Raw genomic sequence first — 27171 nt, 5'->3', positions numbered from 1 at the left:
GCAGTATACATTTGAATGGATAAAGACACGTACATGTTTATAGGAACATAGCATAAAGTTACTTGGAATAACCTTTATTAAAATGATGGTGGGTCAGGTATTAATATTTATGGTAAAGTTACATATAGTGATTGATTTTTGTATGCTTAGTTTTCCTCTGAAACTATCATTGAAAAGAGTTGGAAATTGAATGGAGGAGAGGTTACTAACTAAACAGAAACATGTCAAAGAGGAATTTCACCAACTTATTGAATAGGTACAGCAAGCAGAATCCAGATTTGCTGGTATTTGTAAAACATTCACATACAGGCACACAGACACACAGTTACTGAGTAATTCAAGTAGTCAGCAGTTTTATAGATACTAAGTATCTATCAAAAATGTACTCAGTATTTTTTCTAATCTTTTAAGAAGAAATATTACTTTGCTAATATGGTAAGAATATATGTTAAAATTAAATCTTTTTTTTTTCAAATAATTTAACTTAGTGTTGAGTCTCTTAAAACTACTGAACTTGTAGATAAGAAACTTATAGATGGCTGAGACGTTACTAATATCTTTAAGCATTAGGTATTATCTATTGCATATTGTTTTTCGTATTCCTTTGGAAGCAGACTCTGAGACAGAAGTTAGCCTGTAAGAAATTTATTAGGCAGTACTTTTAGGGTAAAGACCTGTGAGGCTGTAATGCCACCAATTTTAATAGATTTAATAGATTTTTTCCCCCAATCATGACACATAAAATACATTATTAATTTTTTCTTTCCCATCATCCTTCCCATTAATTACCCATGAAGTCCTCCTAATTTTATTTGTGTGGTATCATTTCTTGAATCCATCTTTTACTTTCCATTGCTATTATAACTATTGTAGTTCAGCTTTCAATGGTTTTCATATGTACTCCTAAATAGTTTTTCTTCCTTCAGTATTTCTGCCTTTAAGACTTAACAATGCCACTAGAGTGCCTCTTTCCTTTTTAAAGTGCATACAGAGAAAATAAAAAATGTCTCAGGCATATGAGATCCTCAACAATTTGATCTCTATCCCCATTCTTTTTTTACTTTACGGATATGTATACATATATATATATATATAACATAAAAATGTGTCCTTTTAACCATTTTAAAATGTACACTTCAGTGGCATTAATTACCTTCACAGTGTTATGCAACCTCACCACTGTCCATTTTTGAAACTTATCACTCCAGCCAGAGACCCTGTATACCCTTAAGCAATAACTCTCCAGCCTCCTGTCCTTTGTATACTCTAGTCTACTTTCTGTCTCTATGAATTTGCGTATTCTAGAGAGTTCATATAAGTGGAATCATTCAATATTTGTCCTTTTGTGTGTCTGGCTTGTTTCATTTAACATAATGTGTCAGGACTCATCTGTGTTACAGCATATATCAGCACTTCCTTTTATGAGTAATAATCAGTGCTATGGTATATCACATTTTGTTTATCTACTGTATACTCACAGTCTTCTACTTTCCACTCCCTACTGTAACTAGCTCACCTAATATAAACCGTACTAATTTACTTGTCTACTTTTTGGCATCATTGAGGCTTTTCCTCATACATAAAATTCATTTCACTACACTTCTTACCTTTTCTTCAGTGCTCAGCTTAAATCCTACCTCCTCCAAAGAGATTTTCAGCATTTCTTCAGTTAGAATTTGTCCTTCCTTTACCATATTTTCATAGCACTTTACATCATTATTTTATCTGTCATCATCTACCTTGTGTCATTATTTTAAAGTTCCTATCTCATTTAGTTGGTTGTTATGTTCCTTGATAGGATAAGACTCAATTCTTAAGAAATAATTACAAAAGGTAATTATTTAGGTAATTAATAGTATGTTTATGTAGAATAGTAAAATTTATATAGTTCTGTCTTTTTTTCCATTTGATTATTACAGCAAAATAACAGCATAGTCAGAACTACTAATAATTATCCTTAGTTTACAGATGAGGAAAGTCTCTGGTGGACTGATGTTTTTTCCTCCCTATACTTACATAGCTAGTAAATGGTACTGTTCTGTTTTTCATTTAGCTAATTTGTTAAGGGTTATTATTTTCCAGTTGTGCCTTGTTAAATCCTGTGATTGAAAAGATGCAAAGACACAGTCTCTACCCCCAGACAAATCCGTGATCTGATGATCTGTGCTGTGGTAGAAATAATGTTGAGGGAGTTCACCTAAGGGTGAGGGTCGAATAAATTGATATTCACAGTTAAGAGTTTTCAGTGCACTCTTGTTTTATAATTTTAGTTTTAGCTATTCATCTCATTTAGATCAGGGTTGTAGAAAATGCCTCTAGAATAACTTCTTAATGCTGAGGCCTCATTTTAAGCTGGAGTACTTAAAATGAATTTGCAGAAAGATAGTACCTTTTGGGGGGTGATAATTAGGTTTATTTGTTTATTTAGTTTATTTTTAATGGAGGTACTGGGGATTGAACCCAGGACCTTCTGCATGTACTCCACCACTGAGCCATATACCTCTTCTCACCCTTGTACAAGCCACATCTTTTGCCTGGATGATGATTATTGCCTCCTAAGTGGTCTCTCTGCTTCTGCCATTATCCTCTGATCTCAGCACAGCAGCCAGAGTTAAGAAACCTTAATTGTTTTGTTTTCCAATCTTAGCATTTTTGAACCATTGAAGGGAAGTAGTGAAATCGGATCTGTATTTTAAATAGTCTAGGACGTCTGAAGCAATGCTAGTTCATTGTTCTTTTTTCAGGAAGAAGTGATAGCAAGGGATATGTTTTATCTTTCAAGAGTCAAAATTTGGTTAAACAAAACCCAAATATTTATAGTTTGAAATCTTTCCTTAAGTGAACCATCATTTAATTGTATATGGCCTATAGATCCCTTTTGGTATGGCTTCCTATTAAAGTTTTAAAGGGCATTTTAAATAAATACATTATAAGCTATGGTAGGTCTAGGAACAGTTATTTTACATGTTTAAGTTTTTTTTATATTCTTTTATATTATCTTTATTTCAACATAGAAATAATGTTTGTAAACTCTCCATAAGTTTGTTATACAATTATGGAAGGTCAGGGAAAGAAAACTTATAAAAATTTGTCTCTGTGTGAAGTGTTACAAATGTATAGTGCAAAATTGTACAGCATTATATACTTAACATTGCGGTCACCATTGAGAAGAAAAACTTATTAAACTATTGGCAACACCCACCAAAACTAAAAAGATACAGAATTTTGTAGCTAAAGATAGCTGGATTTGAGTGAGTGTATGTATCTACATATCATATATAATCTCCCAAAAGTTAGATATAATGTTCTTTTTTCCCCTTTTGTGTTCAGAAAATGCATGCATGGTCAGCTTTTTTTTTTTCTCTTCTGAGATGGGGAATTTGATTTTAGGGAGCTGAATGTCTTGTGAATTTGTTTGTTTTACTGACTTGATTTCTAATGATTTTATTTAAATATTTGAGCTTTTCTTTTCCTGTTTATACACTTGAAAGTTCTTTGTTGTCAAGATTTACATATATATAAATGGTGAGATCAGAAAATATTACTCTAAATCTGTTCTTTCACATTGTATGTTTGATGGCTTAGTATTTAAGAACTGAATATAGGACATTGTGGAATTTGAAAATTAATAGTTTTCATGTGAAGGAAAATACTTTTCCTTTGAGATTCCCTCCAATCATACTTTATTTGTATAATCACTAAGTATTAAGTGTTTATATCAAACTACTATCTTATAATTTTTATTATTGCTGTTGTTACTACATTGTTTTAACAGCGACATCATATTGGAGACCGCAGTCTTTCTTTATGTAATATGTTCCTCGATGAAATGGCCAAACAAGCTCGAAATCTCATCACTGATATTTGCACGGAACAGTGTACTCTTAGTGACCAGGTGATAATTTAAATGTTTCCTTACAGATGGGAAAATTATATGAAGGCAAGAAAATTATCTCTTAGCTAGTTTTTTTTCCCCCCATTTTAAAAATTATTAACACTCAGTAAATCTCATTACCTCTTGTTGTGAGCCTCCATAGTTAGGTTTTTAAAAAATTGCTACTGTCCTTAGGATTACTTACAGTTTAAAATCCAGCCTCTCTTGCTTGTTATTCACATCCCATCCTGATAGCTCAGACCTCTCTACCCTGCACTTGATGCTCCACTACGTAGTAGTTCTCACTAGATTCTGAACATACTGTATCCTTTCATACTTTTGGTCTTCATAGGCCATTTTTCTTTCAGGAAAGTGTTCTTTCTTATTCCTCACTTGCCTGGTATTTTTTAACTTGTCCTTCAACTGTAGCTTTACTGTAACTACCTCTGTAAAGTGTTTCTTCACACAGGGTTTACCTGTTTCTGTTTTCCACAAAGCTGAGTGGGCTGTCCAGCTGGCTAGGTAAACTCTACCTCTCACTTACACCTCTGTTCTTAGTTCTAGCATGATATTTACTACATAGTCTGGATTTAGCTAAGGTTATTTAAATAGTTGTTTTCAAAGTATTTGGTGTAATGTGAGATTTCATTTCTTTCTAAATTTAGTTGCTGCCCAAGCATTGTGCCAAAACCATCAGTCAAGCAGTGAATAAAAAGTCAAAAAAACAGACTGGTAAGAAAGGGGAACCTGAAAGGGAAAAACCAGGAGTTGAGAGCATGAGGAAAAACAGACTGGTAGTGACCAAGTAAGCCATCACTGTTACTGTATCATTTTGTCACAGGTAGAAGAGTTTTTTCTTTTTCTTTTTTTCTTTTTTTTTTCTTTCTTTTCTTTTCTTTTCTTTTCTTTTCTTTTCTTTTCTTTTCTTTTCTTTTCTTTTCTTTTCTCTTTCTTTTTTTTTGTATGGCATTAGTACTGATGAAATGCTAGTAAATGTAAATTCTTCATTTCCCAGTTGTTAATTTTTTTTGTCTTTGTGATCTTGATTAACCAGTTAGTGCTTATTTCATCCCCAAATACAGATTTTTGGATTTTTGAAGAAAATGCATGTAATAGATGTAATTTGTCTTTATATGCTGAATATTGAAGGCCAAGAATCTGTCTAAAAGTTTTGGAGGGTATATACTATAAGCAATCTATAATTTTCAGTTTATTTAAAATCGGGTGTCTGACACTATTTTGGCATCTTATCATGTATTAGAAAATACCTGATATCATTATTTTAAAATGGGTATATCAGACTAGATAGCATTCAGTGCTATTTGTAGGGGAGACATAGGTGAGCAAAATGGGTGAATATTTTTTGTTTAAAGTAAGTTTCCTACTTTCTTGTTTCCTGTGTTGAGCAAGCTATTGGCTATTTTGTAGACAACGTTCTTCCTCCACAACAGAAAGTACAGCAGGAGTTGGAAATGATTGTCTTTATGAGTGCAGAATAAGCTCTTTCTTGTGTATTAAGTCAATATATTTGAATAAATAAATGAATAGTGCTATCTTTAGAATATTGCTCTGAAAGGTTAGTGATATCCTTAAAGATTTTGAACTTTGTCAGTTTAAGAGAGAGATAAAATTGAATTCTGTAGTTATCCCAAAACAAGATCTGATATATATATATATATATATATGTAAAATTAATTTTGTGTTGCTATGATAAAGTGTTGAAATTTTTATTAACTGTTTATTAATATTTTTTCAGCCTTGATAAATTGCACACTGCACTTTCTGAGTTGTGTTTCTCTATAAATTATGTACCAAACATGGTGGTTTGGGAACATACCTTTACCCCACGAGAATATTTGACTTCTCATCTGGAAATCCGCTTTACTAAGTAAGAAAGAATATAAACTTTTTGTTTGTTGGTTCAGTTAATGAGTTATATTTATTCTTCATATCTGTGCAATGTTTCCTTTTATGAGGGAAAGCATCAGTAGAAATGATGTAGTACAGAGAGTAATTAACTGGAAAGTATAAAGAGTAGTGAACTGGTATTAACTTAAATTACTCAGATTCTTATCCCATGCTTATTAACTAGTTATAAGATTGGATAAGCCAATCTCTGTGAGTCTTAACTTCCTTATAAGCAAAATGAGAAGATTGGGGCAAATCAGTGTACTTCAACTGGCAGGTGGCAACCGAAGAGGATAGGATCACGAAATCAGTTTAGAGAGTTGTAGTCAACATTTAAAAAAAGATGGAGAGAAGGAAATAAGAAGAAACAGGAAAAAATCAGTTCATTGCATGTAGTAAGTAGAAATAATGCTTCATGAAACTTTTCAGTTACATGTATGTATGTGTGTACTGAGTTGTGATGCTAGATACATATCTTATAGTGAGTCACAGTCAAATGTTTGAAACCCCAGTACTTCTGAATTCAGATGTATGCTGTTATTTACGCTAGTAGAATTCTAGACTTGAGGCACTCAGTTCTAATTAGTTTTACATTAAATATGCTTTTTGAAATGATGTTTTATGTAACAAGTCAGAAATCTTTTGATTTTGTAAATGTTGCTTCAACCTTTTTCTAAAGTTACACACTTACTTATTAAAGAAAATATTGATTGATTGACAGGTTTTTCATGAAGGCCTTAAACCAATTTATAAAGCAAAATTTTGCCAAAGGTTTTTCAAAAAGTTTAGCAAAATGTTGTAATCACTAACAAGCAGTGCCATATGTATACATTGTGCTAAGTACTATGAGTAGTAATGAAATGATCTAAAGCTTAGAGCTACAACAATTACAGAACAAAATAGAATATGTAAGTGAGGAGTAAATTGAGTGTTAAGTCATCAGTTGAGAAGAGTCTAGTGTTGAACGAAAACTATCTTTTGCTCTTCTTTAGTAAGGCAGGCATCCTGACATGAAACCCAGAATGCGCCAGTGTTTAGCCCAAAGGGACCTTATGCCTTCTGTTATTTATTATTCTCAACTGGTTGGGGTGGTGGAGTGGTAGGTGGAAGATAGGCTTCAGTTTACAGCTCCCTTGTTTTCCTTCTGTAAACAGTCTGGTCCGTTAATCCAAGGATAAGCAGATGTTCTCTTTAGCAGACATCTACTTAGTGATCAGGATCAAGGCAAGGCTGTAAACTTGTTTACCTGGGAAAGATTTTTATGCCAGGACCAATAGCTTGTGAGCATTAGTTGGTTGATTTTTGCTGGTCAGTTGAACACACTCGCAGGACTTAGGGGCTGTGTACAAGGATAGCAGTTTTTGTCTTGAGCTGGTCTTCTGGGACTGTTACTAGTGATGAGGTTTGTCTGTTGTCTGTAAGGATTCATTCTTACAAATACAAGTCAAAGATCTTTACAAATCTAATGTTCAGGGAGTTTTAAAGAATGTAGAATAGGGGTGGGAAAAGATCATTTAGGAAAGGATTTTCAAAATTTATGTTTCCTTTTAAGCTTATCCAATTTCTTGGAATATAAACCAAACAGATGTGTGTTTTATGTCCTGTGAGTGACTGAATTACAATAAAGTTTTTTGTTTGTTGCCTTGTTTTTGTTACACATTTTGTTGAGAGGCAGCAGTAAGTCAGGCAAGTCTGAGGTCAAGCCATAGATTTACACTTTCAAACAAAGTGACCTTGATCAGTTTGAGTTCTGTGCCTTAGTTTTTTTCATCTGTGGAATGGTGGTGATAACTGCATAATAGGGTTATTAAATATGAGAATTGTAGGTGATACATATAAAGCCTAAAAAAATACGGGCACATCATAGTGCCAAATGCACCAAGGAATTCAAGCTGTGGACTGAATAGTCCATTGTTCTTGCTGTAGACAACATATCATATTAAAGGAATTTTTTTAAACCCTCTTTATTCTTAAATCATTTTTATTGATGTCTGCAGTATTTTTATTAGTCATTTGCATTCCCATTTCATTATACGTTTTAGATGTTTATTTTTTCAGGTTGTTTCTTTGAAATATAATGGTAATAGTAATTTCATGGATTTGTAACAAATTGTATTTAAAATTAATTTTATTGCTTATTTAATATTAGGGATCAACGGATTGAATGGCCTGTTTACATAAATGCAAAAATTAGAGCTTTTTTCTTACTCTTCCCTGCCCCCTACCCCAGGTCAATTGTTGGAATGACTATGTATAATCAAGCCACACAGGAAATTGCAAAACCATCAGAGCTTCTAACAAGTGTAAGAGCATATATGACTGTACTCCAGTCAATAGAAAACTATGTGCAAATTGATATTACAAGAGTATTTAATAATGTTCTTCTTCAACAAACACAACATTTAGACAGTCATGGAGAGCCAACAATTACAAGTCTATACACAAATTGGTAAGAAACATACTTAGAAATTTGGAGTGATACAAGTTTTTTTGTAATGAATGATTTATGAAAGATTTTTTTAATGGATAAATGCTCATTCATGTTAAGTTATGAGTCACCTTAAAATTAGGTACAGGAATGTATACCATAATAAACTTTGAATTAAACAGTTTCTCCCGGTTGTAAATTTACTTTTCTCCTTAGGTATTTGGAAACTTTGTTAAGACAAGTCAGCAATGGTCATATAGCTTATTTCCCTGCAATGAAAGCATTTGTGAATTTACCTACAGAAAATGAATTAACATTCAATGCAGAGGAATATTCTGACATATCAGGTGAATAATACTCTGACGTATTTTAGAAAATCAAGAAACCTTGATTCTTTTGGTTTTTGATTCTGAGATAATTTTTATCAATTAATGGATAATCATACATTCTATCTTAGACTTACCTTTGCATTTGTGTTCTTTTTTTGTTCTAGAGACTTGTCTTAGGGTTTTCCATTAATAATTTGCTTCTTAAAATATTTGCTTTGTCAAAGTATATAATTAATTACATTTCCTTTCAGAAATGAGGTCGTTGTCAGAACTTCTAGGCCCATATGGTATGAAGTTCCTAAGTGAAAGCCTTATGTGGCATATTTCATCACAAGTTGCTGAACTTAAGGTAATACAGTCTTTATTGATTTTAACTTTAAAACATTTCAGGACTATGAACAGCAAGCCTAGAATGTTAATTATTTTAACCTGACATGAAAGTTGTCATATGTAAATGAAATTATTGAGTTAGCATGGTCTGTCAGTAATATGTTCATTTAGTTCTGTTTTACAAATGATGAAACAGAAAGCCTAGGGAGGTGAATTGACTAGCTAAAGGAGACTGAAGCTCACATTTCTTGACTTTTGGTCAAGTCTTCATTCTGTTGTACCATGATGCTTTTCTTTGAATAACCATGTTCAAAATTCCAACCAGTCATTTGTTTAAATTTGTAGTTAGAATGTATTTCCGCAGATTGTAATACAAACATTATTAGGCTTATTATTTATTGATTATTAAGCAATCTTTTAAATTATCTTGTGCCTTTTTAACTGGATGAAGAATGTCTTTAGAGTGCTTAGCATTTTAATAACAATGTGAAAATGCTGAAGCAGCATTTTAAATAAAGTCTTTTAGAAAGGTCTCAGTGCTAAGGTGATTTATATTGAATGAGCCTGTATATAATAGCTATCTAATTTTTGAACAAATTTGTATTTGGGCCACTAAAACTTTTGAATTTATGAACAGAATAGAAAAGGCATTTCTTAAAATATGCCTTTTCCTCTGTGAAAGTTTTTTAGTGATTATTTGTGCCTTACATTTTAATTTCTTAAAGAGTATGGTATATACCATTGATAAATAGCATGCATTTCTGGTGTAGCACTTGGAGGTCTAAATGTGGTAGTCTGATTTACCGAAAATTGTGCACGTATATAGGAGAAGCCAATTCCTGCAAGGTTAATAATGTTTTACTGAGTGAATAAAATAGATAGCAAGACTCATTGTGACTAAAAGGAGAGGCAGTATTACCCAGTGGTTAAGAATTCAAGCTTTCAAGACAGGCTGCATTTCAATCCTGTTGTTTAAGAGCTTTGACTTTGGGCAAAGCTTAAACTCACTAAGCTTTTACTATGAGAATAGTGTGAGGTAATACATGTCTAGTGCTTAGGTATTCAGCATAGTCCCTGACACACAGTAAATACTGAGTTAGTATTTGGTATGTATCGTGTCATCCTCTCACTGTTCTTTAAAAGAAAGATCTGCAATTCTTGTATAAAAATCAGCTTTTAGATACTTTATAATTTGGGTCTTACAATGTTGACTTCTTTTTCAGTGCTGTGAGTTTTCTGACTCAAGTGTTATTTTTTGGCTAGATTCTTTTTCAGATATTTGAGAATATTAACTCTGAGTTAAAAAGTTAGGTAAAAGAAACTTTGTGTAAGAACTTACATTCATTATCTTTGAGACACATGGGTGTGAATTAGTTTGGGTTTCTCAGTAAATGTAAAATACTCCCAACACCAAGGTTCAGGATACTAAAACATTTTGTTTTCTAAAACTTTTGGTTTTAACATTTTATTAAAATCTTCTATGTGATTTTCCTTACTTGGCCTGACTTTTCATTTTACCTTCACAAAAACTTGCATATTTTATTCATGATTTAATGGTAATTTTAAGAAGACTTCTCAAAAATCATGATTATGTTTTGGTATTTAAGGGCTTTCTGTTTTTACTTTCTAGCTTCTCAAGCACTAAATCCTGATTTAGCTAAGTATTTTTCAAAAGGCTTCTTCATGTGGTCAGCCATAAATATGAAAGCTTTACATTTCTAACATTGTACTGAAGTCATTTAGATTTCTGCAAAACAGGGTTGTCCTAAGGATTCAGTTTTCTGGAATTCCAAGTGCTTTTACATTGATTTTTTTTTAGAGATCTTTTTTTTTTTTAAGAGATCCTTCTTAACAATCCCAAGATGTAATTCAGATTTCTCCGAATTTAATTACTTGTATATTATTAAGAACTAGAGGTGTTATTTATGACTTTGTATTCTCAACCTCTGTAGTCTGAGGCTTACTTCCAATGTGTATTCTTATGTTTTTGTTCCATAAGAAATTTTATGATCATAATAGTATTTCATATAAGCAAGTTCAGTGTGTTTTATACTATTTTCTTTCATTGGGTTAAATCTCCAAAAGTACTTCTCTATGAATGCTGATTCTAATTGTTTCACATTTTTCAGCGTCCTATAAAATTGCTTTCCTTAGAATAACAGAATTTATGAAGTTGCGGAAATAAAATAATATAGAGATTTTTGCTTCCAGTATTGATTGGTAGGCTAGGATATTTAGACCAACCTTTCCCTTAAGGACAACTTTTTTTAAGTGGAGATATATATAAAGACAAAAATCTTCTGAAGAAGAGCTAAAAAGACAGTTAGGCCCAAACTGGGCCCAACTCAAGGAGACTCTGGGAACTCAGAAACAAGCCTAGCACTGGAAGCCACTTTTGACCTGACTGTGTTTACTGATCCAAGAGTAACATTTGTAAGATTAAGCTGTAGTTTTGGTGGTCTTGTGGAGCAAGGGGCTCCCTACCCAAAGCCTACCCAGAGTGGGTGTGGGAAGGAAGTCTGCTTAAATTCCCTTTCACCCTCTTTCTGGAGGTACCCCAAAGGGTTATACCTTCAGGGTAGCAGTGAACTGGAAATGATTCACCCCTCCCCAGAACTTGCAGCCCTGAATTTATGTTACTCTGTCTTGAATCTCGAGTCTTAAACGTGGATTAAAGTGATTCTAGATTAGTAGTGGCCCAAGGTGCTTGGCAGATGCTAATAAAAATTCCCTCTGGAGAAAGGTATCGTCACTCTCAGCTTCAGGTGTTCCCTGCAGATGATTTTTCAGACATGATAACCTCCAGCTAGAGAGTGGAAATCTATTGGAGATCAGTGGAGGTAGGAGGTCTAATACATCTGGCTGGCTGCCATGACTCTTAGGTCGTTCTCCCTCTCTCTGCTGCCACCTTCTATTCCTGGTGTTCCTCCTTGTCAGTGTCACTTCTTAAGATGATGAGAAGTTAGGTGTGTAACGACCTCCCAATGCTGACGTGTAATAACCCTCATGTTACCAACCCCAAGTCTTCCTTTCTTTGCCACTGCATACAATTTCTGAGCACTGTGTGGGTCCTAAGACTTCCATTAGCTTGCCTTCTGCATTGTATCTCCCCTCCAGGAACTTAAATGCTCAAATTTCTCACCTCTACTTACACTTTGCTCGTTTTCATCTTCTAGAAGTTTGTTGGCATCTCTCATTTGGTCTTGTTTCCTCTGTTGTTTCCTTTGTTAATGCAGATTTATGCCTTTTTATATTTTTCCTCTCACTTCAGTGGATTTCTGAAAGAAGCAGTTTTAGACATGTGTACAGAGTTTTCTACATCTAACCAGCATTTCTACTTATTAACATACTTGTTTGAACATTTCTATAGGAGAAATTTATGGAAGTGGTTCAAAGGATTTGAACATTTACAGTTTTTTTCTGATATTGTCAAATATCCCTCTGAAAAGACTATAACTCACACTCTTCACATTAGAGCATGATGATACTGATACAGCATTTTAATCTTTTTGAAATTAGTGCATGCAGTGTTTTGGGGGAATTATAATATTTTTAAGATCATTCTGTAACTTCTTAGCTTTTAATTTTCTCTTTTTTTATATTTAATCTAAACTGACATAAACTAAGTATTTTGTGGCTGCATCTTCTGTGATCTTAATTGATTCTTTTAGTTCCTATTTTAGCTGAGGACCTTTGTTGTTTCAGAATAAATTTGGGGGCCAGTTAAAAAAAAGGAAAGTTTCTTTATATTTAGTGTTGTGAATAAATCGTGTGTCAGACATAGTCAACACTATGCATGTGTACTAATGGTAAAACGTGTTTATTACTTTCTGGAGAAGAAGCAACCAGTCTCCATTCCTACTTTAGTTCTTGGGTGTTTAATTTGGAGCTGTGCCCGTTGAGTCAGTTTCTCCTTCCAGTCCTGCTGAAAGAATTGTTTTGGCATTTTACAGATCAGTTATTCTAGTTCTTCAGAGTCCTAGAAGATGTTTTTTTAAATAGTAAAAAAATTAAATATGAATTGTGTCAAGAATTTAACGCTTTCTACAGAAGACTAACGTTTTTTAAAAAATTTGTTTCACTTGATTAGTCAGTTTATTCCATATCATTTAGTTGTAAATCTTAGTATTACCTCCAGCCTTTGGGCCATTTGTCAGTAATATTAATCAATGGTTTTAAATACATAAAAAGCTCTGTTCCACTTTGCAGTTGAGGGAGAAAATAAATTTATGTAAATTATACTGTCAAGAGGAGACATCATTAGCTTTTTTTTTTAAGAGTAATGTACAAACACTTCAGGGTAATCGTTTGTAAAGTATGGTTCCCAGATCAGTAGTGGCAGCCTTACCTTGTATCTTACTAAAAATGCACAATTTTTGGTTTTACCTCAGACCTGCTAAATCAGAACCTGTGGGGCTGGAACCCAGCAGATCCTCCAGATCATTCTGATGCACATTAAGGAATAACAACCATTTCTTCAGGGATTAAGAGCATGGATTTTTAAATCAGACATACCTGATTTGAAATTCCAAATTCCATTGTTTAATATCTGTAACTTTGGGCAAGTTATCTGCCTTCCTTGAGCCTTTGTTTTCTCAGTTGTAAAAGGGAGTATTACCTCCCTCATTTGGATTAGGGTAAATGGGGTTGTCAGTTGCCTAGTAGAGGCACTTAAAAATGATTACAGCATCCTTACTATTAAATATATTGTATAATTTATTGATTCTAAAATATAGTTATCCTATATTAATATTTCTGAAATTGTATAGCTTATAGTCAGATGGTTAGAAAACACTGTGTCAGTTTAATTGGTAGAGTTTTTTATTTCTTAATGGCGCATGAAATAATGGTGAATTTAAAATTCAATGTTGTCTTTGATGTTCAAGGTGCATGAGCACTGTCAAGGTTGGGCATATAATTGAGTGTGTATTGATTTGATGGGACAAGTATTGAATTGGCCTCAGAGAGCAGGCAGTCTAACTAGAAATTGAAGAGACTGAATTTAGCAAATAAATGTGACTGGAGCTGAACATTTGCATGGGAGCCAAAAGAGAAATAATCTGAAGTAACATAAACAAAATTCATACTAGTTAGTATAGAAAAATTATATTTATTTATAGATTTTTCTGTATAGTTTTTTATGCTCCTCTTAAGTCAGTTGTCATCAGCCTTTGGCTTGTAACAAAACCACTGTGGCACTGAAACAATATGCTTGCAACATCTCCACACCCAGACCTGCTGAACTGAGATATCCAGGCTTTCCAATTACATATATCCATTATCTCTGCCAGGATAAAATTAATTACATTTGTTTTAGTTACAGTTTTTAAACTGAGTTACTTTTCTGGTACTCCTTTTAAGAAAAACATTCTTCAATGAGTTATACCTTTTAAAATAGCTATTCTTCACTCCTTTCCCTCTCTTCTGTTCCCTTTTCTCAGTGGTCCCTGGAAGAGAAGGTAGATAGTTGACATTTCTGTTTTGTGCTGGGAAACATTGCTCTAATATGATCTCCATAAAGGGGGTACCATACCTAACCCTACAAATTTTTCTCCCTCTGAGTATATATATCTAGTGATGAACTTTAGGCTATCTTTGGTCAGCATTAACTGTAGCAAGCTCTTTCTGTTTTGTTTGCTCTCTATATCGACTTCTGTGTCTGCTTTTTACTACTGATGCTGTTATGTGTCTAGGCATAAAATAATCCTTTATCCTACTACTTATCTTTATTGCTTTTTCCTCAACTCCTCCCTTCTTGGATTTGAAAACTGAAGGAAAACACTATTTCTATGTAAATAATTTTAAGGTTCTTTTATGAAAACATTAACAAAAACATACAGAATAGAGCATCTGAATGTCGTGAATTGTTTTTCCTACTTACCAGATTGTAATGTCCAAGCATGTTCTTATCTCATCAACATAAGGAAGTCTATGCCTGACCTAGGATCTTTCTTTTTTTCTTTATTTCTTTTCTTTTCTTTTCTTTTTAAGAAACTTGTGGTGGAGAATGTTGATGTGCTAACACAAATGAGGACCAGCTTTGACAAACCCGACCAGATGGCTGCACTCTTCAAAAGATTATCGTGTGGGTAACTCATGATACTTTTGATAAGCATTAAGACCTTGATATTCAGTATTTAGCTTTTGCTCAAATTTTATAAATACAAATATAAGTAGTAAGTTATAAAAAGTACTCTTTAGTGATGAAAAGAACTAGAAAAATTTGCAGTCAAAAGATCTTTTAAGTGAATGGCTTATCTGTTTCATAATTTTTTTTTCTTTACCATACTCTTAGTACCATGTGTCAAATATTTGATATCATTATCAATTGATTCATGAACCATTAAGTTAAATACAATAAATATGTATTAAGGATTTAGACTAGAAGATATTTAACTGAGTCTGTAACTTTCTAAAAGTCAACTTTATTGAGGTAGGTATACAGTAAAATGTGCACATTTATGTGCACATTGTGATAGATTTTGACAAGTACATACATTCACATAACCGTTACCCAGTCAAGATACAGAGGAGGGGGAAGGGTGTAGCTCAGTGGTAGACATGCTTAGCACACACAAGGTCGTGGGTCCAATTCCCAGTACCTCCATTAAGAAATAAATGAGCAACCTAACCACCTCCCCCCAAAACAAACAAAAAACAAAAAGTCCAAAATAATCAACTATCCTTTAATAAGGAGGGGGGGAAAAAAAGCGATTGCCCCAAACGAGATTTTTTTTTTAAGTTAAAAAAAAAAGATATAGAGCAGCCCATCACCTCAGAAAGTTTCTCATGTAGTCAGTTTTACATCCCCAGACAATGAATGGTCTGATTTCAATCACTGTAGACTAAATTTGCCTGCCTAGAACTTCATATAAACAGAATCATACAGTATATACTCTTTTGTATATACCATTGAGATTCATCCCTCTGTGTCAAGTGAATCGGTAATTTACTCCTTTTTGTTGCTGACTAGTACTCATTGCATGAAAATCTGAGCCTACAACTTAAAAAATTTTTTTAAATGTCTCTTTTTTTTAATGTCTTCCTAATAGTGATTCTTTATGGGAGATAGATTGTGAAGTAGCAGTGAATCTTAAATGTTAAAGTATGTCTGGTCAGGTTACTATTTTAGATGCACTTGAATTATATTTGAATTTGCTCTTTGTACTTGAACTCAACTATAATTAAAAATTATTTTAAAGCCATACTGATTGTTTCATTTTAAAGCCTTTCCAACATTAAAAATTTAGTGAAATCCTAAGTAAAATACTCTCTGCATTTGAGAAAACTAGAGATATAGTTTATTTTCCCAAATAACAAATAAACGTGGAGTAATTTAAAGCCATACATATATTTTACATACTTTGATGTTGTTCTTTTAGATGTTTTGCAGCTGTATCAAATTTTATAAAACTATAAAATGATTTAGAGAATCACTTTATTAGGCTATCTTATCCTGCTTTTAAAATACAAACTTATTTAATAAAAATTAATGTAAAACTAAACTATACTACAGGTTGCCCTTTACAACAGATCAGTGGTTGCCAGAACTATAAAGGGAAAGCAACAAAGGAATTCTTTGGGGTGATGAAACTATTCACCACTGCGGTGATGGCGGTAACACAGATCCACATGTGTTAAAATTTTCCTAGAGTTGGGCACCAAAAGGGGAAAAAGACAAGTTTACTGTATGGAACTTTAAAAAATGAAAAAGGGAAGATTGACTTGATAGCATTATAGGAAGGAGTGTGAATAAATACTTACCATTTTTTAAATCCCTCCCTGATCTCTTTTGTTCATTGTTTTACTTTTGTACTTACATTTCCTAGTATGTTTTACTTTATTCTTTTTTTTATGTTTCTCTCATTTTTTAATACTCATTTGACCACCCAGCTGACCTTAACTCTGCTTAATTTCCTGCTAATAAACGTTTTAACTGTATCATGTAGTTAGAAGCAACTAATCCACAACAGTGTGCACTGCCTGTTTGCTGTTACTTTTTGTGGAATTGAAACAGTCTTTTTAGTAATTTGGAAAAAGAAAAGATCTGCTTGAGAGTGACTTACTTAGGGGAATAGAGAAAGTTTGAATTGAACTGTTTTCCTAAATACTCTCTTTTGTCTCTGATCTCTTCTTTACTTTTGTGCCACCTTCATCCCATATCCAGAAATTGATGTATTTTTGTAACAGTTTGATTTTCAAAGTCAGCAAACACATTCTTTTAAATATCTTTAAAAAGAAAAAGCAATATAATTTATTAAAAGTAGCTCTGAATTGGGAGACAATCTGAAATTAATTTTTAGTTTTGGAAATTTCTATGTGACTTGAGTAAATTTATTTTATTTATTAAAACAGTAAGTTAAACACGATTTCTTACTGTGAAATTTCTCAGAAATTTTAATGTGTTGTTATTGTGCAAACTCAAGAGGAGGTTGTAGGTACAGTCTTTGCAAACTTACTTGATTAAATTCTGGGTAATCTCCTTTGGATATGATTATATCACACTATTTTCTGATTATTCATCATCTTATTCTCTGCATTCTTTTTTCTGGGTTTGCTGTCTTATTTTCAGGCCTGGAATGCCCTTTTATTTGCATTCCTCCTTTATGCCCAACTTGGATAACATATTCTCTCCATTTCTGAATAGTAACAATTTCCTAGCATCAATTTTTGAATAACTTTCATTGAACATCTTCTGTTCTCCTGGGTCTCAAGCACTCTGCTGAGTGCTAGAGATGGCTAAAACGATTAGTAAGATTGGTTCCTGCTCGTGTGGAATTTATAATATATGAGTTATATCATTTTGTTAATACTACTATTTTAATTTTTATCACATTTGGCTTATGTTATGCCTTTTCATATGTGTTAATAAGAGACGCTTATAGTAAAGGTTTAAACAAACCACACAGGAGGTGGAAAGTCAAAACATACAATTCTCTCCATTCCTACTCCTCAGAGAGAACTACAGTTAACAGTTTTCTACACATCTTTCTAGATATTTGTTATGTAGATACAAATATATGTGTGTGTGTATATATATTTATCTTTTCTCACATAAATGGGATCATATTTTTTTAGTTTTCTTGACAATCCATTTAGACTGTTACTTAAGGTCTAAATTATTACTTTGTTTATGTTTACATTCTTATTACATAGTACAATGCCTTGTATACACGGAGTGATTCAGTAAATGTTAGCTTTTTAAAATATGTTGGTATTGAACCTTCTAATTCTAATCTCCCTTGATTTTATTTAACCAAGTTTTGATATTGAGTATAATAGTAATAATTTTCAGAATAATACTCTGACCAAAATGCATGTGATCAAATCCATTCATAGTCTTCAGAAATCTGGTCTTACTGCATATGATCCCAATAGTCATTTTTTTGTTCCTTCACTCTCCAGGCCTCAACAACTTAATTTAGTACCTCCAAGTTACAAGGCCATTTAATTTTGATGATCCACTCTGATCTGCTCCCTCTAGCCTTTCATTCCTTTTTGCTACCTCTACCATTATTGAGATAGGTGGCCATGTAGATGATAGATGATTGTTTCAAGATTCTGATGAACCATCTAAACCATTTTAAAGAACAGTGTACTCCATTGGAAGTAAACTATAATTTCCTTAATTTTAATATCAGCTTTCAATACCTTTGCCTCTTTAATCACTTGTTGTAATCAAATTGTTTTTAATTGTGCCTTTTATCGTGGGGATTTTATGACTGGGTTTTCTCCAGGGTTAAGAAAGAATCCAATTCACACTCTTCTCTTTTCCCCTTCCTTCAAATTTAGCTGTTGACAGTGTCTTGAAGAGGATGACAATAATTGGTGTAATTTTATCCTTCAGATCATTGGCACAAGAAGCACTTAGAGATGTAAGAAACCATTATAAGTATATGTCCTATATCCAAATAATCCTTTTTAATTTTCCAGAAATTAAAAGTAAATTTTAAAATTTATAGTTGGCAGTAATATAATTAAAATTCTAGTTTTCATAGTTTATATAAAATAAAGTATATAGGTATTATAGTTACTTAAACCCGTTTTTTGTTTTAGTATTGAAATTCGGGGGTATAACTTGCCAAATATCCAGTATAACTGGATGTTGTGCTACTTTTTCAACTATTTTCTTCATTAAAGCGCTTTGCATTTTGTCTATACTTGGCTTGGCATCAAATACATTCCATTTCTGAGTATCTTAGTACTTTCGAAAATCACTTGAAAATAGATAAAGTAAAATAATTTTTATGAAAACTAGAAGTAATTGAACGGCAATATTTTACAAGTTTAGAGGTTACCTTTTAAAAATAATTCTTTGTTTTTATTTGTTTTCCTAGGTCTTGTCCTACCACATTCCTTTTCTTGTAAGTTCAATTGAAGATTTCAAAGATCACATTCCAAGGGAAACTGATATGAAGGTAATAAGACTTCTATTTGGATTTTACAGCTTCTAAAATGAAATATTTAGCTTACATATAAAATAAAATTTAGTAAATCCTAAACTACTACAAAGTGTCTATTTTAAAGAGATCATTTAAGATGCTTGCCTTTGAAAATGCATCTTTGTGAGCTCAGCATCAAAATACTACATAGGCATTTTGAAAGTCAGTCTTCCTTGATCACCTGTATTACTGTAAAATGAGTTAATATCAGTCACCTTTTCCTTAAACTGATTGCTGTTTATACATGGTCGTAAGCAGAATGAGAAAAATATGCCAGTGAAATGACAGTTGTTTGTTTTAAATAAAGCTGAATTCAATCAGTTTTTTAAAATTGATGTTAAAAAGTCTTATAAATGGATATTAAGTATAGGCTGTCATTTTTTAAAATTAATATCCTATTTTAAATAAATTAATTGATTAACTTTAAAAAAAAAAAGGAGGTTGGTAACCTTATGAGAGTCCACAGGTTTTGTTTGTTTTAAAAATTTACTAATCATGAAATACAGCCACTGATAATCTCAGCAGATTTACCAGTGGTTACACATCTGGTAGGTGACCTGTCAGGGCTCATATCTGTGTTTTCTAAACTTTCATGTTTCTTGAAAAGATTATTTTCTGATTTTCATATTTTGAGAAGCCCTTACTTTAAAAAGTTATTTCTAAACTTTTTGTATGGCTTTTTGAGTCTTCTCTCAAATTGATTTTTTAGGCTTATCTTCCTTCACTTGTTCCATCCTTCTCACTCACTTCCCTTTCTTAATCTACTCCTCTCTTCATTTGGACTCTGTAAGGTGACCAAATCTTGCTATGTGCATTTTCACATTTTCTACTTAGTTCTCTAATTTATTCTTCCTGAAAACCTTGCCTTTTTCTATATGTGCCTTTTGAAATCTTGCTTATTTTTTAAGGCCTGCTTCAATTGTCATCTTCTAAGTAACATTCTTGGATCCCCAAGTGATAAAGAATTTTTTTTTTAGTGTTATCAGAGAACTTTTTGTTTGTTCAATGTAGAATTTATATTCTGCCTTGTATAATAGTTGTGTTTTTCCACTTAAATTTGTACTAGATTGTAAAGTTTTGTTGTTATAATATCAGAGGTAACCAATTGTGTAGGTAGTTCCAACTGAGGTATTGAGCAGTCAGAATACCCTTGAATCCATATGTGATACCAAAAAAATTACTTTGGTCATTAAAAATTGCTTTACAAGATTTCAATTTAGTACTCCTTTAAAAAGTAATAAGTAATTTACTATATTTATAGATACAATATTAGGCATTGAACTACTATAATTTTTAATTAAACAAGAATGGACATAAACCTAAGGCCAGTAATTTTGATTCGCTTTTGTTCATCTCTTTTGGCTTTATCTTGATCTTACATTTGTGCTTCCAAGAAAAATAACTTTCAAATGATTCTGTTGGAATTTGTCACAGAAAGTATACAAGTTTTGTTTGGCCTAATAGTAGCAAGTTATAATCAGCAGCATACACAGGAAGTACTGAATCAGCTGTTCAGTGTAGTTGTGCTGTAATTCCTTCTTCAGCAGAGTTTCTGAAATTCTCTAGTGTTTTTGTAAGTAGACTCTATCTTTTCTTACTAAAGTGAGATTTGTTAGAATATTAGAATATTTCTTACTCTGAAATTCTTATATTTTTTAGGTTGCAATGAATGTGTATGAGTTATCATCTGCTGCTGGATTACCTTGTGAGATTGATCCTGCCTTAGTGGTAGCCCTTTCCTCACAAAAATCAGGTAAAATGCATTAGTGAATATGTAGTGGTCTTTGTAAATAACCAGGACAACACAGATATATGTGTGACACTTACCTATTTCTTACAGATGCCTGCTTTGTGTCAACTTTTGTTTTGGTAGTTAGAATATATCAACGTAGAAAAGACCAAGATCCTTGTCTTCTGGAACTTATGTTATGGCATCATCATCATACAGATTAGATATTTAAATCATAAGACCGGGCAAGATTATTAGGCCCATTTAGTGTGCAGAAGTGAAGAGGATCAGAGTCTGAGCCCTGGGGCACACTCAAGTTTAAGAACTGAGGGAAAAGAGGAGGAACCACCAAAAGAGAAACTTTTCAAGAAGGATCCATGAAGGAGGGGGAAAAAAAAAGGAAAGAATCCCTTCCCAGAAAGGGAATGATCAGCTATGTAGAATTAATAGCTATGACAAGAGCAGTGTCAGTAGAGTCTTAGGGTCAAAAGGCTCATTAAAGAGAGCTTACAAGAAAATAGAAAAGGAATTGGAGATGAATATAAAACAGCTCTCTCACAGAGTTTTAATGTATAAAGAGGAGCAAAGCAATAAAATTATAATAGCTGGAGGCAAGAGTAAAATCAAGAGAAGGATTTTTTCAGATGGGGAAATAATTGAATTTGCATGCTGATGGAGATGGTCTAATAGTAAATTTATCTAGAAAAGGGTGTCCTATTTTAATTGGGCTAGAGCTACTTACCATAGTCTTTGCATTATTTTGTAATATTAAACATGTAATATATTTTATGGCCAGCCTTTTGAAATGTACTACCCAGAATGCTCTAGATATTTCTAGATTTATCTACAAAGTAAATAGCCTTTCATCTGTCTCTGGTACTAAAATGCCTTCCCCTACTTTCTTGGATGTAACATTGTATTTGACTGAGTTCATTGGTTCTTTTTTGATTTTAACATTATTTTTTATTTTGTCATTCATGCAGTATGTTAATTATAGTCACGTGAATAATTATTATGACTGCTTGATTTGCCATAGCTGTATTTTTCATAATCAGCCAGATTTTTGAAATATATTCTGGCTTTTATCTTCAATTCTTAATTGTATGTGGTGATGAATAGTAAGGTAGCTGGAAGTTCCCAGGTGCCAGATAAGTCAAGTGCCTAGATAACCCACAATTTTAGTATACATTACAATAAATATCTTAGATAAATTATTTTACAATAAATATTTAAAGCCTTGGGACAGTGCTAGTTATTTTCATTTATGACTGGTTCCTCTTTTCTTCTAAAATGGAGAGCTTAGAAATTCAGTCTACTTTCCACATTTATGTCTTTTTAATAGTAAATTTCAAATTGCATTCATACTGATTTTAGAAAAAAAAGTTTTTTGGATGACTTTGCAGAGTCAGTTATGAGATAATAAATTTTCTATACTGTAACATAGAATTTTCCTGTAAAATAATTTATTCTTAGTTTTCAATTAGGAAATTTTAGGATTCCAGTTATCCTATTTTTAGCCCTGTAACCTTACAATTAAAAAAAAAAAGGAAATTTTGCCTTATTGCTTATTAGAGGTCCTTGGGATATGCCTGAGAAACTTGATAATAGCCGATAGAAATGTATGTTATTTCTATTTATTCTATATTTCTTATAACAAAATCATAATCAGTTCTGTAGAGTCTCAGTAAAATACATAAAAATTAAAATTTACTTTTTTCTGGTTTAGATTATCAACTCTTAAATAATCTTGAAAGAAATACCTTGGATTTATTTTTAATATTTTTCCCTTAGAAAACATAAGTCCAGAAGAAGAATATAAAATTGCCTGCCTCCTCATGGTCTTTGTGGCAGTTTCTTTGCCAACACTGGCCAGCAATGTGATGTCTCAGTATAGCCCTGCTATAGAAGGTAATAGTGGTTTAAAATTGTTTTGGCACTAGGAAAGTTATGAAATTTGATATAGTAGGTACTTTTCCAGTAATTGATTTTTTTTTTAATAATAAAATGTGGGTTAAGTTCTGCCACTTACTAGCTGTATATCCTTGAATAGTCAATTTTTCTTTTTCTAAGCTCCAGTTTCATATATACAAATGAAATGTGTATTTGTGAGCCTACGAGTGCTTGAATGTGTGTGTGGTAGGGGTGGTGAAGGGAGTATCCAACTCTTAGGATTATATTAAGGATGGAATGAGGAAATATTTGTAAAAGCAGCTAAGCACTTATTTTTAAGTTTCCAAGACATTGTAAAACTGATACATGATTTCTTTTAGGGGATTTTGAAAATGTGCTTGTTTAATACAGATATAATTATTTGTTGCTCTCTTGCTACTTTTTTTTTTGTTTCTTTTTGTTTCTTTTTCAGTTTTATTCGGCAGAATTTGCTACACTGTTCTTAAAAGCACTAGTTTTTATAAAAGTGAAAGGAGAGCAAAATAGACTATGCCTCAGCTTTGTTTTTCTTTATGCCACTATTTATGTAGTTTTTGAAATCTTTAAAGTTTTGCCTTGTATGTGTTTTTGATATTTTGGGGTCACACAGAAACCACAAACCCTGTTTGCACTTTCTCAGGGCACTGCAACAACATACATTGCTTGGCCAAAGCCATCAACCAGATCGCTGCAGCTTTGTTTACAATTCACAAAGGAAGCATTGAAGATCGGCTTAAAGAATTTCTGGCGGTGTGTATAATCAGATAGCAAAACTCATGAAACTCATGACACTTTCTTTTAAAGACAATTAAAAATCATAACTATGAGGTGTAACAAAGTAAATTCTATTAATTAGTTTATTTATTTTTAGAAGGACAGGGCATTAAAATCAAGGAGCAGTGAGTTTAGTGTTTTTCCCCTTTGACTTAGAAGTCTCTCATCCCCCACCCCCCAGTTTCTTTCTTCTTTCCTTTTTTATTGAAGTATAGGCAGTTTACAGTGTTGTGTCAATGTCTGGTGTACAGTATGTTTCAGTCATACATATACATACGTATATTCATTTTCATATTCTTCATTATAGGTTACTACAAGATACTGAATATAGTTTCCTGTGCTATACAGTAGAAACTTAGTGTTTATCTCTTTTATGTATATTAGTTAGAAGTCTCTCATTTCTAGAGCTCTACAATGTGATCTTTTTTTCTAAACTAGTGTTTGGACTGCCCTAGAGTTTTGCCTAGGGTTTGAAAGAGGGAAAAAACAAAATAAAGGAAAATTGAGGCAAAGGGTGAAGAATGTTCCCTCTAAAAGGATATATTTTACTTATTTCCATTTATTCGGGGAAAAAACTGTTAATGGTGACATACTCAAAAGTAAGAATATTACTCACTACCAAAAGAGGGTAGTAGTGCCAGCTCTAGCTTCATAAGTTTGGCTCTTAGTTTCCGTGGTAGTGTAGCTCTTCTTTTCCCTATCAACATACCTTTTCTGTATTTTACTTAAAGGAAAGATGCACTGTGGTATAAAGAACACTAGAATATTTGCATCTTTCCAAGTTACAAGTCCTGTTCACTTTTTAAATTTTTGATTTTGGAAGCAAATGTAGTACTAACTTGAGGACAAAAGAACATCTATTTCAAAGAAAAGAGTATTAAGATTTAACATTTTTCTATTCATTTTCTTTATTTCTTCCATTCAGGACTTAGAACTGTGGTCCCATTAACTGAAACTCAGTATAAAATTTTCTTCTTATTTGAGAACTAAGAAATATAGTTAATACAGATTAACTGTAGAAGAAAAAAATAATTAAAAAAATTAAAAAAAAGACTTTTCCTGAATAAAATCAGTTTTAAAGACCAATAAAAATATTGGATTATGTTTATTATCTTTGTGTCTATTTATACCTTAATAGCTCTTAAGTTATTGCTTGTGTTTGACTTCTTCTTCCTTTTTTTTTTTTTTAATGGAGGTACTAGGGATTTAACCCAGGACCTTGTGCATGCTTAGCTACCACTGAGCTATACCCATCCTTAAATTATTGCTTGATGTGAAGAACATAAGCTCACCTTATTTGCTGTTTAATTGCTCATTGTCTTGTATATATAGCCACTGAATGATTGAAAAGTGTTGCAAATTGAAGCATACTGAAAATAAACAAGTTTAAAAAAACTTATTTATTTAAAATGTATGTATACTTTTAAGCTTGCATCCTCCAGTCTACTGAAAATTGGCCAGGAGACAGATAAAACAACAACAAGAAATAGAGAATCTGTTTATTTACTGTTAGATATGGTAAGTCTTTTTTAAATTTTTGTTAACAACAAAACAGTTACATTCATTACTGATAGTCTTTTCTTGGTATTGTAGCAATTCAGTAACAATAAGAGCATGTACTTTTTTGACCATTTACATTCACTCCACCCAAGCCACACACTTTTTAAAAATTGCTTTAAAAAAAAAACTGATATCATTTCTGTTTTACCATATGGTAATCATACCAGAAAACAACAAAATTAAAGATCACCGTTACCTGCAGAGTATTCTTTTATGAAGTTTTCAACCTATTGGGAAACAGTTGGGCCTTTATATTTTCCTAGTCTATCAGTTTCAACTCTTCCCAGTTTTCTGAGTTTTCTGTTTTCTGACTCTGTTCTGCCTGTCTAATAAAATTTCCTATAACTTTCTGTACTTAGTCAATTCCTTTTCTTCACTGTTCATGAAACCTGCTGTGCTTGCTTCTACCATGTGATTCTTTCCTCACTTAGAATAATTTCTTTTATCTGCAGAGATCTGGTCTATTCTAATGATTCATCATACCCTATAGCTCACATTTTTTTTCAGATAGACCTTCTTGATTACTTTGGCCTAAATTAATTTTTCTTCTCTTTTGAACCCTCTAGAACTTACAGCTTTTCACTTAACCATAGTTGGTCTCATTTTGATTTGGCTTTTTAGCTTAGTCTTGGGTACTCAGACTTGATGATATGGATCACATTTTAAATATGTTTGTATTTTCTTCCAAGTCTAATATATTGTTGAAGGCAATGCAAGTGCTCAGTATTACCTACTGATTACTTGATTTAATTGAGAAGTAGTGATTTAAGACATTTTGATAGCATATACTGTGGCAGATTTACATTTCAGATTTTAAAGTAAAAGGAAAATAATTTATGTCTGTTCCTAATAAGAACAATATAAAATTATGCTTTACTAGTTGTCGGGATTTATAATGTTCCATTATAAGTAACTTGAATTGATGCATTTTTGGAATTTTTCAGATTGTGCAGGAATCCCCATTCCTTACAATGGATCTTTTGGAATCTTGTTTTCCTTATGTCTTGCTGAGAAATGCATACCATGCTGTCTACAAGCAAAGTGTTACATCTTCTGCATAAAGATATCTACTTACTGAAGACAAGCACGCATTTTTGTTGCCTCGGTTTTATCTGTAAACTGTGGAGCTATTTTACCTTAAGGCCTGAAACACAGTTTTGTGGATTATAAATTTCTTTCATACGATTGTATTTTCTGATCATTGGTTTCTTAATATGGCTGTACTTCAGTATACTTGGTTGATTTAGGTTGCACATTCACTGAATTCACTGAAATTATTCCAATAATTTTAGAGTATCATTTGTTTGAAAAACATTATCTCTATGTTTTTGATATTTGATAATGAAAAAAACTCTTTGCTTGTTTATTTCTGAAAAAAAATTGTATTTAGTGATTATTTTAGATAGTGATATTAGGGCATTCATCTGTGTGTAAATTATTTCATATAGGGAAGAGTTCTGACCTGTACCTATGGTTCTTATTGAAAACAAAACTGGATGTGCATTTCTGTGATGTTATGAATACATTTCTACTTTATTTTGAAACATTTGCCAAACTAATTACTATAACACTGTATAACACTAAAAATGCTAAAGGACTGCTTAGAAGCAGACAGTGTCCCAAAACTCTAATAAAACAGCAGCATATGTTGTTGCTTGTATAAAGCCTAGTGATAATTTTTAGACTAATTTCCATGGTGCCCTGTTGGCATTAGCACTATCATTGTACCCTGCTGTATAATAAACAATCTTAGACATTTATCAGCTGTTGATACAAATGTTAGTCCCTAATCACTTTTTATATGTTTTAAATTTTTGAAATTCAAGTGTACCTGCCATAACATAAAATAAACACTAGACTGTATCACA

The 27171-nt window shown here is 32.4% G+C and overlaps 1 protein-coding gene across 5 annotated transcripts in view; it reads left to right on the top strand.

The window, feature by feature from the left end:
* Nucleotides 1–27171, top strand: part of NCKAP1 (NCK associated protein 1) — an 83918-nt gene extending 56747 nt beyond the window's left edge. For all 5 annotated transcript variants that reach the window (XM_064484966.1, XM_064484965.1, XM_031451766.2 and 2 more), the window contains 14 exons: nucleotides 3776–3895; nucleotides 4540–4679; nucleotides 5631–5762; nucleotides 8013–8231; nucleotides 8427–8557; nucleotides 8791–8888; nucleotides 14861–14954; nucleotides 18662–18744; nucleotides 19207–19287; nucleotides 20971–21064; nucleotides 22832–22948; nucleotides 23610–23719; nucleotides 25172–25261; nucleotides 26248–27171. In XM_064484966.1, the coding sequence (XP_064341036.1) occupies nucleotides 3776–3895; nucleotides 4540–4679; nucleotides 5631–5762; nucleotides 8013–8231; nucleotides 8427–8557; nucleotides 8791–8888; nucleotides 14861–14954; nucleotides 18662–18744; nucleotides 19207–19287; nucleotides 20971–21064; nucleotides 22832–22948; nucleotides 23610–23719; nucleotides 25172–25261; nucleotides 26248–26364 (1626 nt within the window). In that variant the 3' untranslated portion in view covers nucleotides 26365–27171. The remainder of the gene's footprint in view (nucleotides 1–3775; nucleotides 3896–4539; nucleotides 4680–5630; nucleotides 5763–8012; nucleotides 8232–8426; nucleotides 8558–8790; nucleotides 8889–14860; nucleotides 14955–18661; nucleotides 18745–19206; nucleotides 19288–20970; nucleotides 21065–22831; nucleotides 22949–23609; nucleotides 23720–25171; nucleotides 25262–26247) is intronic.

Source organism: Camelus dromedarius, chromosome 4 (assembly GCF_036321535.1).
Source record: "Camelus dromedarius isolate mCamDro1 chromosome 4, mCamDro1.pat, whole genome shotgun sequence".
Lineage (NCBI taxonomy): Eukaryota > Metazoa > Chordata > Mammalia > Artiodactyla > Camelidae > Camelus > Camelus dromedarius.
This window is presented reverse-complemented; position numbering and strand designations above follow the sequence as displayed.